At 38.8% G+C, this 13,861-nt stretch overlaps 1 protein-coding gene across 1 annotated transcript in view; it reads left to right on the top strand.

Moving 5' to 3' along the window:
- Positions 1-224: 224 nt before the first annotated feature.
- LOC121421193 (SCY1-like protein 2) overlaps positions 225-13,861 on the top strand; it is a 36,694-nt gene continuing 23,057 nt past the window's right edge. Inside the window, exons 1-2 of the mRNA XM_041615854.1 lie at positions 225-310; positions 13,647-13,854. Coding sequence (XP_041471788.1) covers positions 13,705-13,854 — 150 coding nt within the window. The 5' untranslated portion in view covers positions 225-310; positions 13,647-13,704. The remainder of the gene's footprint in view (positions 311-13,646; positions 13,855-13,861) is intronic.

Below are 13,861 nucleotides of genomic sequence, written 5' to 3'. Positions count from 1 at the left end.
AAATTTCCATCCCTTTTATTCACTGACTTTTGTCCCTAAAAAATCCTCGTATTAGGGCAAGCCAGCTATTTTATGGTTGCCCGAGATGTGTTCTACCTTTTAAACCCCCTAGCTAGCTTTCAAAACCCCTAATTTTTGAATATCGAATATTGAATATCCAACTTCACACCCGTTTGAATATCGAACCTGAATATCCAACCAACTTCACAGTTTGAATATCGAATATCGAATATCCAACCAACTTCACGCCGGTATATTGTACCAGTGCGGTGGAATAAACCTGTCCTAATTTTCTAATTCCTCAATTTTGGTAAGTTTTGCTCGAAAAATACATTAGGTTGGTTTCTATGAATTTATGGGTATGATGAATGTAATGTAGAATGCAATCCTAAATTTTGAGTGGAGTGATAACTGATATCGCAGTCTTTGCAGAAAACAATTTGTGTCTCCTCTTAAGTTGCGCGTGCGAATTCTATTGCACACAAACGAACTGGGATGTCATGTTTGCTTTGTAAGTTGTATATAAATTGCAGAGGAGCTAATTCGCCGGATGAAGCAACGTCGTTGTGCTAAGTGGATACTGTAAGAGTATTAACCTAGGCCTCACTCACACATTGTACGAGGTTAGTATGTACTAACCTCGTACAATAGACCGTGTTTGACCCTGGATTTCGAAGTAGTCGGCAAACATCGCTTCATTGCTGAAGTAATATTTGCCGAAGGGCGAAGCTCCTTCTCGCTACGCACCGGGGCTCTTGCCGGTAAGTAGCAAGATTTTGTTGAATATAAAATAATAATAAAATAATAATCCGATAAAAAAAGCACATTTTTGCTTACCTCGGCCTCGAAATTGACTTCGCTTGTCTCTTCCACGGAAATACAAGGAAGCCCGTTGGTGGCGCTAATAATTTCACAACCTTGATTCAGCTCCTCGGTAATTTTATAAGGGCACACACCACTAACTATTTCCCCATAGACTCATGTGTTAAAAATGAGATTTGAAAAAATCGCAAAAATAAGTCTTAATAATCACATCATCCACACCTTTATCATTTGGTAGTTCATCCAATATCCTTCAAACGCTAAATATATGAAAAGGTGTTTTTCAGGATTTTTTCGCACTACAGGGGCTCAAACCAAGACTACGTGCAAACTTGGTTGCAGTCACAGTGCTCACAGGGTTTCTTGGGCAACTAATCAAGTTCCCATAAAACCCAGCATTGACAAATTACTGCTCTCCCATGGGACTGAACAGATCCAGTAGTAATCCCTCTCTATGCCCATATGAAAAAAATTGTTCAGATATGCACCGTTGATTTTATATGAATATTTTTCCAACCATTACATCATTTTAGGCAAGGCTCGACATTAGCGGTGGCCCGGTGGCCCGGGGCCACCAAAAATTCATCTCGGCAACCATTATTGAAAAAATGTTAAGTTTTGGTGGCCCGAATCGGGCAACCAATAATTTTCAAAGTAGCCCATTTTTCTCCCGATTTTGCATACATTTATCAACTTTCTACAGTTCAATTTGCAAGTCAATTCGTCATGCGCCTTTTTTGTCAATCTACACACAAATACACACACAAAGATTGCACAGTCATGACAGTATGTAGGCCTACAGCTAGCATACAGTAACTATTATTTAGCCGGCCATGCCGGCTGTCTGGCTGAGCTTTGCATGCGTGAAACCACTGCAGCTGGCTGTGCGGTAGCAGACTATTCAGACTAAGGGAGCTGCGATGTGAAATGTTGCTGCTAAGAAATCTTCCCCAGAACTTTGAAAATCTACGTCAAAGTCACATTTACACCAATGACATGCCCTTCTACAGTCCATATTACTGAAACCTGATAATTTGCAAGCATTAAAAGGAGGAATTATGACCTCTATTTTGACTCAAAAAGACCGATTTCCAAATGCATTAATACACATAGGTGAGTACATCACAGTCCCACATGTGCATTTGTATGTATGTTGATATTTGGTTTATTTTCGAAGCTGTCTTGAATAGACAGCTTCTTTCTTTCTTGTTTATAAATGACTTCTTAAACCACTCTTAAGGAAGTAAATACTTGGGAAGGCATTTTATTGATATGAAATGTGAATTTTTTTCCATCATTTTGTCAAAAATAGGGAAGGAATTTTCTCACTGTTTTTTCCAGATAACTTGCCGTTTTCTTATTTTTTTCTGTCATTTTTTACAGTGATTAAACCATTTATACCCCTTCCCATTGAATATGCCTGATTAAAGAACATGTTTCTACTGAATAATAATAATAATTTTCCCCATTTTTTCTGATAATTTTTTCTTATTCATTTTTCTTACATTTTCTTTTTTTTCAATTCTTTACAATCATTTCATATTCACAATGATAGAACAATTTATATATTACCACAAAATAACAGCAAGCACAATTTACATACAAGATGTACAAAGAAGAGTGGTACGTGGTAGTGACTGCAGAATATTTCAGTTTGTTTTATTCATTTTTAATTAATGTTTTTCTTTATATTTTTCGGGCCACCAAACTTTACTAATGGGCCACCAAAAAAAATTATTTGAAGGTTTTGGTGGCCCGAACGGGCCACCACCAAAAAAAGTTAATGTGGAGCCTTGTTTTAGGTACGGGTCTAAAGGGGATTCCCGAAATTGCTGGATCCTATTAGTGGTGTGCGTCCTTCAGAGGGTGCGATTTGCACTGAACTTGGAAAAAAAAATTTGGCACAACCTTAGGCAAGGCTCCACATTAACTTTTTTTGGTGGTGGCCCGTTCGGGCCACCAAAACCTTCAAATAACTTTGTTTGGTGGCCCACTAATAAAGTTTGGTGGCCCGAAAAATATGAAGAAAAACATTCATTAAAAAATTAATAAAACAAACTGAAATATTCTGCAATCACTAACACGTACCACTATTCTTTGTACATCTTGTATATAAATTGTGCTTGCTGTTATTTTACTTTGCATAAAACAAAAAAATGAAGAAAGAAAAAAACAAAGAACAGGTCATAAAAAAAATTTGAGAAAAACAAAAGAAAATTTAAGAAAAATAAATAAAACAAAATTATCAAAAAATGAGGAAAATTATTATTATTCAGTAGAAACATGTTCTTTAATCAGGTATTTTCAATATAAATGGTTTAATCACTGAAAAAAAATGAAAGAAAAAAATAAAATGGCAAAAGTTATCTGGAAAAAGTAGTGAGACAATTCCTTCCCTATATTTGACAAAATGATGGGAAAAAAAATCACATGTCATATCAATGAAATGCCTTCCCAAAGTATTTACTTCCTTAAGAGTGGTTTAAGAAGTCATTTGTAAACAAGAAAGAAAGAGCGGCCTATTTATTTTTGGCTCAAAGAGACACAGCTTCGAAATAAACCAAATATCAACATACATACAAATGCACATATGGGACTGTGATGTACTCACCTATGTGTATTAATGCATTTGGAAATCGGTCTTTTTGAGTCAAAAGAGAGGTCATAATTCCTCCTTTTAATGCTTGCAATTAATCAGGTTTCAGTAATATGGACTGTAGAAGGGCATTTCATTGGTGTAAAATGTGACTTTGACGTAGATTTCCAAAGTTCTAGGGAAGATTTCTTAGCAGTAACATTTCGTATCGCAGCTCCCTGGGTCTGAATAGTCTGCTCGTGCACAGCTAGCTGCATTGGTTTCATGCATGCAAAGCTCAGCCAGACACCCGGCGCGGCCGGCTGAATAATAGGTACTGTATGCTAGCGGTAGGCCTACATACTGTCATGACTATGCACTCTTTGTGTGTGTATTTGTGTGTAGATTAACAAAAAAGGCGCATGACGAATTGGCTTGCAATTTTAACTGTAGAAGGTTGATAAATGCATGCAAAATCGGGAGAAAATTGCGTTACTTTGAAAATTATTGGTTGCCCGATTCGGGCCACCAAAACTTAACATTTTTCAATAATGGTTGCCCGAGATGAATTTTTGGTGGCCCCGGGCCACCGGCCACCGCTAATGTCGAGCCTTGCCTTAGGGTACCATATGCATAATTAAAAAAAAAAAAGAATTGTTTCGTGACCCTGTTCTCTTTCGAACAGGTAATAAACATTGTCTCTCCAGGGGCATAATACATACAGAATACACACAGTTTAAACAGTGCACTTTAAAGAGATAATTTGCTCAATTCATATTCATGAATTGAAATTTAATGATGATCCTTGTCTTTGATTTGTTATAAATACATTTCAATAGTACTATTTTCATTTGTCTAAGTCATGAGTTATTGAAACTGATAGCACAATTCAGGATATAAAGAATAAAAACAATAAAAAACAATAGAAATACAAAAAAAATAAGTGTATCATGTGTAATCACATTCAGGGTTTTAAGGAGGCAGATAAAATGAGTTGGTATTTAGAAAGGGATTGGAAATGGTGGAAAGAGGAGAGGGAGAGAGAGAGAGAGAGGGGGGGGGGGGGATGAGCAAAATGACAGAGAATGAGAGCTAAATAAATTGTGATATTCATCATGATCAACAGCAATGGTTCAGTAGTACAAGAAGGGGACATTAATTTATTGCTGGTCAGCATGGTCAGTTTGTAATTAGCATCAATCTGTCACCAAATCAAATGTGTCATGTAACTAGGTGAGGACATGAAAGTACTCAGGGAATACCATGCTACAAGTATGTTACTGCTGCCCTTCTGGGACAAAAAGGGGGTTGTCTGTAAGGTATTATAAAAATTCCTGACATAATTTGTGATTTTTTTTTCTGATTGACTGAGGGGGGGGGGGGGGTGATTATGACATTTCAGATGCACACTAGAAAAGTGTATAAATGCAAGAGGAAATCTCCCCTGTCACACCAAATGCAGTTAAAAATGGGCCCCCAAGAATCTATCTGACAAGTAAAAAAGAACTTCTTTGTACCTGGCCATACAGTGCATGGAACATGCATGGGCTGAAGTGGGTAGCTTGGTAATCCCAACAGTATTCTAAAGCTGAAATATGTATGTCTAACATGAGAGGACTAGGTTGGAGCGTACAATTGTCCTTGAGAGCACGATAAATTCACCAATATGATTAACCAGTCAGTCGCTTTTTCACGACAATCATCTTAGAACCAAAGACATCAGAAGACTCTGTACCGCTGATGGTCCCACTGTTCGGCCATCGGATTGTTGATGTAGAGAAGAATACCGTGGTCATCAATGATGAAGCTTGCCAACAAGAAGCATAAACATTTAGCCCTGGCCTGGGACTGGTGTTCGAACATGTAGGATGATTCCTGACGAAAAAGGGGGAAAATAAAGAGGAATTGCAGTTATTACCATATTATTCAAGTGCATGAATTGTGAATTTGAATCAAGTGCCTGCTTTAACATTTTCCAGAGAGATAGTTAAAACAGAATCAGGAGAAAACAGCTGTACCAAACATCATGACAGGTGGGGCTAGCAAAAAAGAAGGGGGGGGGGGCATCTATTGCAAACACTGCTGCAAGCAGGATTCTAACATTTGTTTACAACAGCAATGATATTCCAACTGGATAGATGTTTCCAAGACAGCTAAGAAATGTAGTGAAATCTTGGCCCTTTTGTGTTTGTCATAGGCCTACTGTCTAAAATTTTGACAAAGTTGGAACACAACACTAACAGGGGTCTAACGTTAGGGGCTGGGCCTAACGTCTAACACTTAACAATAAGCCTAACAATAATTATTGACATTAACAATAAATACGAGATTTGCCTTTAATAATTAATTAAGTACCCAGACGATCATAGCTATCAAATTCAATTTAAAAACCTCACATTTTACCTTTTCATGTTATTCCCTTTAACTTAACCGAAATCCTATCTTGGGAAGATGTTAAAAGAGAATTACTAACAATTAGCTAGATGCTGGCCTGTTTATCACTCTGTTCTACAAACTACACGTATTTCTGATTACTACGCGCATGCTAGCCTTGAATTTAAGACCCCAATATAGGCAAGTGCCAAAATTACATACAAAGTGAATGGCAAAACTGGCATTTTTATATTTCTTTGAGTAATTTGAAGAAAAAAGTGCTTAGTTAGCTGTCAATTGGGTTTTCCAGATAGAACAACATGACAGGCATTCATTCAGAGTGTTTGCACCCCTTCTTTTCGATCAGTTTCCCTTCCAGCAGCAATTACATCCAACTAGCCCTGTTTACTGCACATCACCTGTTCAGGGCACACACCACTAACTATTTCCCCATAGACTCATGTGTTAAAAATGAGATTTGAAAAAATCGCCAAAAATAAGTCTTAATAATCACATCATCCACACCTTTATCATTTGGTAGTTCATCCAATATCCTTCAAACGCTAAATATATGAAAAGGTGTTTTTCAGGATTTTTTCGCACTACAGGGGCTCAAACCAAGACTACGTGCAAACTTGGTTGCAGTCACAGTGCTCACAGGGTTTCTTGGGCAACTAATTAAGTTCCCATAAAACCCAGCATTGACAAATTACTGCTCTCCCATGGGACTGAATAGATCCAGCAGTAATCCCTCTCTATGCCCATATGAAAAAAATTGTTCAGATATGCACCGTTGATTTTATATGAATATTTTTCCAACCATTACATCATTTTAGGTACGGGTCTAAAGGGGATTCCCGAAATTGCCGGATCCTATTAGTGGTGTGCGTCCTATAACTGTATCTAAAATTCTTTGAATGCGCAATCCTCATGATTAATTTACTAATTATGGGCACCAATTAATGAAATGCCTTCAAAAAAATAATGATTATTATTGGTGATGATAACACTCATTTGCATTAATTGAAAAAGATGACTGATAAAAAAAAATGAAAATAATATACGTGCCTGGAAAGAAACCAGCAGTACAAGCTTTGACGAACGTCAATAATACGTATACGGTGTACCAAAGTCTATACAATGAAAAGATTGGACACTTCACGGACTTTGCGTAATGCCTTGCGTCGATATGCGTGTAAAATAGTGTAGGTGCCTATTCTTTCCCTTGACGTGTCTTTGATATGAATATAAATCGCGCGCCCTCTTCAGGAGAAAATTGATATCAACGCTGACTGATTTCTATCTCCGTAAAATCTTCACTAAAGATCAAGAAAATATACATATTTTTAGAAAGAAACTTCAAGGAGAAGTCACGGAAGGATCTAAATGATTCGGTAAGTGTCATAGCAGGATGTGGAATGTTTATTTAAACATAACATTTTATGTGGGCAAAAGCCCACTGTATTTTCGAAGTGTAGTGGTGTGTCGCGTGCGTATGACTGATAATCCTTCACTCGCGAGACGATATGAACCCATGGGTGCCTAGGCCTAGTCTCGATTGCTGAAGAGTCAGACTTGTCAGAATATCGAGAATAAGCTGAGTGGTTCCATGCAAAAAAAAAATTTGATTTCTTGGTATGAACCACTGTTGGGTTCGGCTGGGTCTGGACAATAAATCAGAAAACTTGTCTACACGAGTAAATAATTGATAAATTCTGCAAAACTTTAAAGTTTAGGATGGGGGGGGAGGGGACGTTCCTGTGTCTGGACACTTTATATTTTTAAAGCCTTCTTTTTGTCTTTGAATTACACTAAAAATATTAATTCAATAGTTATAATCATCTGGATCTGGATGTAGTACAGTGCAGGACCGTTAGGTATAATGCACCGGGGTTAGGAGAGGGCGCAAATGAGTCTAGTCGAAACGTAGGTGGCTTTCCTCGATCTTGGCATTAAACACCTCTGGTGATGTACTGCTGACAACTTCGTTAGGGAGTTGATTCCAGGCCAACGTTGTATTCACAAAAAAAGAATTTCTTAACTGCTCTGTGTTACAATGTCTTATTGAGAAACACTTGGAATTATTTGTAACTTGTTTCTCTACCACATTAGTAGCATCAAAGTTTACAAATTTCTTAGCTTTGATATTACGTTTGGGTCTTGCTTTAATAAGAAATTTATCAACAGGAAGGGCAGGAACCAACCCCTCGACCACTTTGAAGTAGGATGTAAGTTTCAGGACTTGGCGTCTTGAGGCAAGAGTAGGCAGGTTGAGATTCTCTCTCATCTTGGTAATCGAGCCTGGTTCTCGAGAGCTGTAGTCGCCACAGATGAACCGTACTGCTCTACGCTGTGTTTTCTCCAGACATTGAATGTCCTTCTGAAGATAGGGATCCCAGACACATGCACCATATTCCAGGATAGATCTGACTAGTGCAATGTATGCTGTGCGTTTGCAATTCTGTGGGCAGAAACTTAGATTCCTTCTGAGTAAAGCAAGGACAGAGTTTGCCTTCCTCACAGCTTTGTTGATCTGGGGTGACCATTTCAGATTGTCGGCTAGTGTTACTCCAAGATATGAATGTTGAGATACATGTTTGAGTATACTGTCATTTATGGTGTAGAAGTATGAGGTTTTGGCATTTATACTCATAACTTGGCACTTGTTAGCATTGAACCTCATTCCCCAGGTGGATGCCCAGCTTTCTAATGCAGTAAGGTCCTGCTGCAGCTTATGATGGTCTCGTTGAGACTTAATCTGTCTATACAGCACACAGTCATCTGCGAATAAGCGAACCTGTGACTGGACGACATCAGGGAGGTCGTTGATGTGGCATAGAAATAACAAGGGCCCGAGCACTGTCCCCTGCGGCACTCCTGATGTTACTTCTTCTGGGTCGGAATGCTCTCCATCAACTACAACCGTCATCTCCCTGTGTGTTAGGAAGGATGTGAGCCACTTGTGTATCGAGCCATCTATCCCATAGTTCGCTAGTTTGTGTAGGAGTAGAGAGTGAGGCACTGTATCAAACGCCTTTGCAAAGTCTAGTATGATGACGTCTGACTGTACTTTCTTGTCATGGGCAAGAAGGAGATCGTGTACTGTGGTCAGTAGTTGAGTTTCAGTTGAATGACCAGACCTGAACCCATGGTTGAGAGAAGACAAGATATTGTTTTCTTGTAGATGTTTGAAGAGGTGCTTACAGATGATATGCTCAAGTTGTTTGCAAATCACTGATGTGAGGGAGACTGGTCGATAATTTCCAGTTGAGTGTACATCACCTTTCTTAAAGACTGGTGTAACATGTGCCTTCTTCCAGTCAGATGGTACTCTGCCTAGATCAACTGATAACTGGAAAAAATCTCGCAAACCTGGAGCCAGTTCCCTTGCACATTCTTTAAGTACCGTGTTTGGGATGAGATCAGGACCCGACGCTTTGGAAGCATTTATCCTTGATAGTAACTTCTCAACTCCATTTACGGTGATGTGCAGTGGAGAGATCTTTCTTCTGCATGGATTATTCAATTCAGGTGGAGCATAAGTTCCTCTTGAAAATACAGATTTGAATTCCTTAACCAACAACTGAGCCTTGGCTTTACTTTCATGGATAAGGTTTCCAGCATTCTTGAGTGGGGGTAGCCCTGTTCTGTCTTGGCGTTTTGATGCTATATAACGCCAAAATGGTTTCGGGTTATTTTCTTCAAGGCCTTGAACAATTGATGATGTTACATGCTCCTCCTCTGCCTTCTTAAAGGCCTTCTTACAAGTACGCTGGAAACACTTGTACTTCTCCCAATCTTCAGCTTTGTTGGAAGTCCTTCTGGGGTCTTTAGCCTTCTTGTAGAGTCTAGCCTTCCTTTTTACCATGCGTTTCAACGAGTGGCAGAACCATGGAAGAGATTTCCTACCACTCCTCATCTTTGATGGTATGTTTTTATCTACCACTTTCATGAGGGATGTTTTGAAGAGAGTCCAGATATCATCAATATTGCCGTCTAACTCTACTTGACGAGAAATTTCATCAGATAACTTTGACATCTCATCTCTTATTTTATTCCAGTCTGCCTTTTTGAACAAGAAACACTTTCTCTTGTGGTATTTGGTGATGCTTGGTAGGATGTCAAAATCAGTAACCACCATGGCATGATCACTGATACCAGGAATACTTGAAGAAGACTTGACCACAGAAGGGTTATTTGTAAAGATCAAATCCAATATATTGTCTTGTCTAGTAGGTTGATTGTGGACTTGAGTAAGGCCATATTCCACAGAGATATCAATCAACGCCTGCTGTACATCTCTATCGGATGCTCCTGGTCGAACACAAAGATTGTCCCAATCTATATCGGGGCAATTAAAGTCTCCTGCAAGAATAATATGTTTCCCTGTTTTTGAGTTAAGTACCCGACCCAGGGAAGCATGTAGCTGATTTAGGTGTCGTAAATCACGATGAGGGTGTAGAATGAACCACAAGATAAGTCCCTGTTCGCACCTCCTTGGAGTTTAACTTTAGTCCAGATGACTTCACAATCAGTGATTAAGTCAGGCCTACAATCAGATGTCATAGTTCTGTTGATGCCGACAAAGACTCCTCCAGCAGTTTCACTATCATTCCTGTGGAAAAAGTGGGAGTCCGGGAAGACTTCACTGGACTTTATTGCATCATCCGTCGGATCTTTCCCTGGCTTAATGCCACTTAGCCATGATTCGGTGCCGCAAATGATGTCTGGTTTCACATAATCCATGGCTGCGGTGAATTCCGATCGATTACTCCTGATGCTGCAACAGTTTACAGTAAGCACCCTCAAGTTAGTCTTTTTGGGATGGATCGGAGAGCTACGACTAGATTCTTGCGATGTCGAGGACGATGTGCTACTCGTACACTTTTCAATGGAGTTTCTTTTCTCTCTTCTTTTGCCTTTAGGCGACTTTGGACTGCTCTCGTTGACTGGGTAAAGCTTATCCAGATCATCAGATGCAAATGAGTCCACTGAACTTGTTGCAGCTGGCGAGAGTAGGTAAAAAGTGTTAGATGTTTCAAGCTCGAAGTGGTTGAATGTAAAGTTGTCCACATTGATGCTATCACATTTGTAACAATGCCACACTACACTATCATGTCCTAAGTGTGACATATCCTGCGTATTTAATCCTTCACAGGACTTGTGGTACCATATACTACAATTACAACAGCAGACAGCAAGCTGGGACCACGTAACTGGGCGTTCACAGAATCCACAAGGGTACACTGGAGTTGACTTCGGCCCTGGATTGGTTTGAATGTCCCCAGCCAGTAATAGTAATATTGTTGTCAAACAGAGATGTTTACGATGTCGTATTTGTGAAGAAGAGATATCTATCGACATTGACATCAACCTGCTCAGTTTCCCATGATTCACAATGACAGACACTGAAGTGAGAGTTGTAGGTTCATATGTCTTACAGTTCTTGGGATTAGGTAGGTAGGATGCATATAGAAAAGCAACAGGTACAATGAACTGCAGACAAATAGATGGATAGGGTGACCGTACAGTTCGCAATGCCATACCACTGGCTGTCCATACACATACATACGCAATACACAGTTCTACGTGGGTTTGCTATTGGTGTTTTAGTGGTCGAGGGGAGGCCCTTATTTCCTACTTTTTAGCAAGACATGACAAAAAATATATATATACAACAGAGCATAGAATTAATCATTAAATTTGAATATATGTCAACAAAATATACAGAGATAACAGGATTGACAAGATTTAAGTGAATATTTACAACTTTAGGCCGGAGCTCCCAGAAGTTACGTCCGACGGTGGCGGTGGCGCCCTCTCCATCTATTTTGTTCTCTATAATAATATTTAACATTTTATACTACAACAAAAAATTGAAACTTTGCTTGTAATTTTTTTCCAAATCAAATGTCTTTCTAAAATTGATAGTCCGGACACACAACACCTGGGTATAGTACCCTTTCCCCTAGACAGCTGGCAGCCGTCTGTTTCGAGGAGTTTTTTTTATTTCTCCTTGTACACAGACGGCTCGCTATAGTGCAGCCACCATTAGGGGACTTGCAATGCAAAATCCCCCCGTCGGGGCTCTTCAATTTTTGTCTTTAATGAATAAAATTTTTGAAAATTAACGCGACCAAAATGCCAATTTATATTCCCTCTTGGCATTGATTGCCAAAAAACTGAGAAAAATGAAGTTAAAAGGAAAAAAAATAGTGACTTACCTCGGCTGTCGCGCAAATTCACTTCCCCGTTTTATCCACTTCCCCGTTTTATCCAATCTTAAGTACATAAACATGGCCATTGAGTCCCCTGTACAGATCGCGCTAGAACTTCGGTCTCTGTATTTGGTGAGTGAAGCCACTTGAGTTCAGCTGAACAACCGACAAAACAGAGACCAAAGCTTTTGGTCTACCTTTCCCCCTAGACAGGAACAACCGTCGTTTCTGGGGATTTATTCAACAATTTCTGACAATTTACTGTAATCCCCATTCACCGACAGTAAAGTGTCCGTGTGGGCTCGCATTTGTTATCACACCCGCACTTTTGTCAATCCACAGTCCAAAGTTTAGTGTTATTTTTCACATCGAATTTACACTCTAAGGATTTATAAACTACAAACTAAGTAAGAATGATTATTCATTATTAAAATACTTTAAACGATATAGATGAAATGCATGAAAAATTATACTTTACCGATGTTTAGTTGGGTAGGACACAGGAAAAATGATCAAAATGGCAGCCAAACTATGAAATATTTACAAATGAACAGAGAGGGCGTCACCATTTTACGAATGTGATATCGATATTGCATTCCACCAGCACACCTACAAGCCTACAAGGCAATATACGAAAACAATAATACGATACACTACACGAAGAGACAAACGATACTAGTTATAATCGCGATATATCGAGACATAAAGTTAACGATAATGAGGTCATTCAAGATGGCAACTTGCAAGAAAAACCGTCAGTTCAGGTGAAAATGTCTTAGATGACAGATTTCTCAATCATCCAGTGGATTTTTTTTCAATAACTCCAGTCCAAGGTATGCAATTACTTAAGTTATTTATATTTTCCTGATAATGGAAACCATGAAACTGTAAATTTCGCTCAAAAAACAGTTTTAAATCGCGATCTATAAAACGCTAGTTCACTGTACGTTGTCTGTAGCCACGGGCCCCCCAAGCTCTTCAGTCTACGTATGGTGAGTGGAGCCAACGTAGTTCAACGGAACAACCAAAATACAGAGACTGAAGCTTTTGGTCTACCTTTCCCCCTGTTTTTTTCTTGTGAGATCAATTCTTATCGTTCTTATGGACACTGCGCCTAACATTACTCTTCCGTGCGTAGCATTTGTATTTGATATATAGATATACGAATAATTTTTATGTTAATGCATGCAAGGTGGTCAGTTTCAAAAGACATGGTTAATATGTGATAGACATACTCATGTCTATGCATTCCTGTTTTTGTCTGGTTTGAATAAATTTAATTTTTAATTCATGTCAACCAAAAAGGGGTATCGTAGGTATGATGAATAATGAACCTGATGAAAATATTTAAAGTGCTAGACAAGTATGTTCTAGGAATTGTTTTGTAAAGCTTTTTTTCAGCCTTTAGCTTTTGTTTTTTGTCAACAAAGTTTGTCTGGATATTCCTTTATGAAGAAGACATTTTGTTATAAAGTTTTTTCCACGGTAGTTTCCAAACGAAGCATGATGGGGCCAGGTGAATCAGTTAAAATCAGTATTCATGTATAATTAATGCGATGATGGCAATCATTTTCACGTTGTCCTCTATAAATTTCCTGTCATCTATAACATTCATAAAGTTGCCTACATTTAACATTTTAAAATAATTATTTTTTCAGATTTTTTGCATCTTCGGACCACTTCTTAGCAGGTGGATGACAAGAACAGACGAGCGTGATGGAGATGCTGAATAAATTGAAAAGTACGGTTGGTGGGTTTATCGGGAACCCAGTGATGAGAGAATATGAGGTCATTCGGCATGTCGGTAGCGGCGGTCCCGGGTGTTTGTGGAAGATCTATCTTGCTGTCAAAAGATCAACGAAACAGGTTTGTA

The sequence above is a fragment of the Lytechinus variegatus genome, chromosome 9 (assembly GCF_018143015.1).
Source record: "Lytechinus variegatus isolate NC3 chromosome 9, Lvar_3.0, whole genome shotgun sequence".
Classification (NCBI taxonomy): domain Eukaryota; kingdom Metazoa; phylum Echinodermata; class Echinoidea; order Temnopleuroida; family Toxopneustidae; genus Lytechinus; species Lytechinus variegatus.
This window is presented reverse-complemented; position numbering and strand designations above follow the sequence as displayed.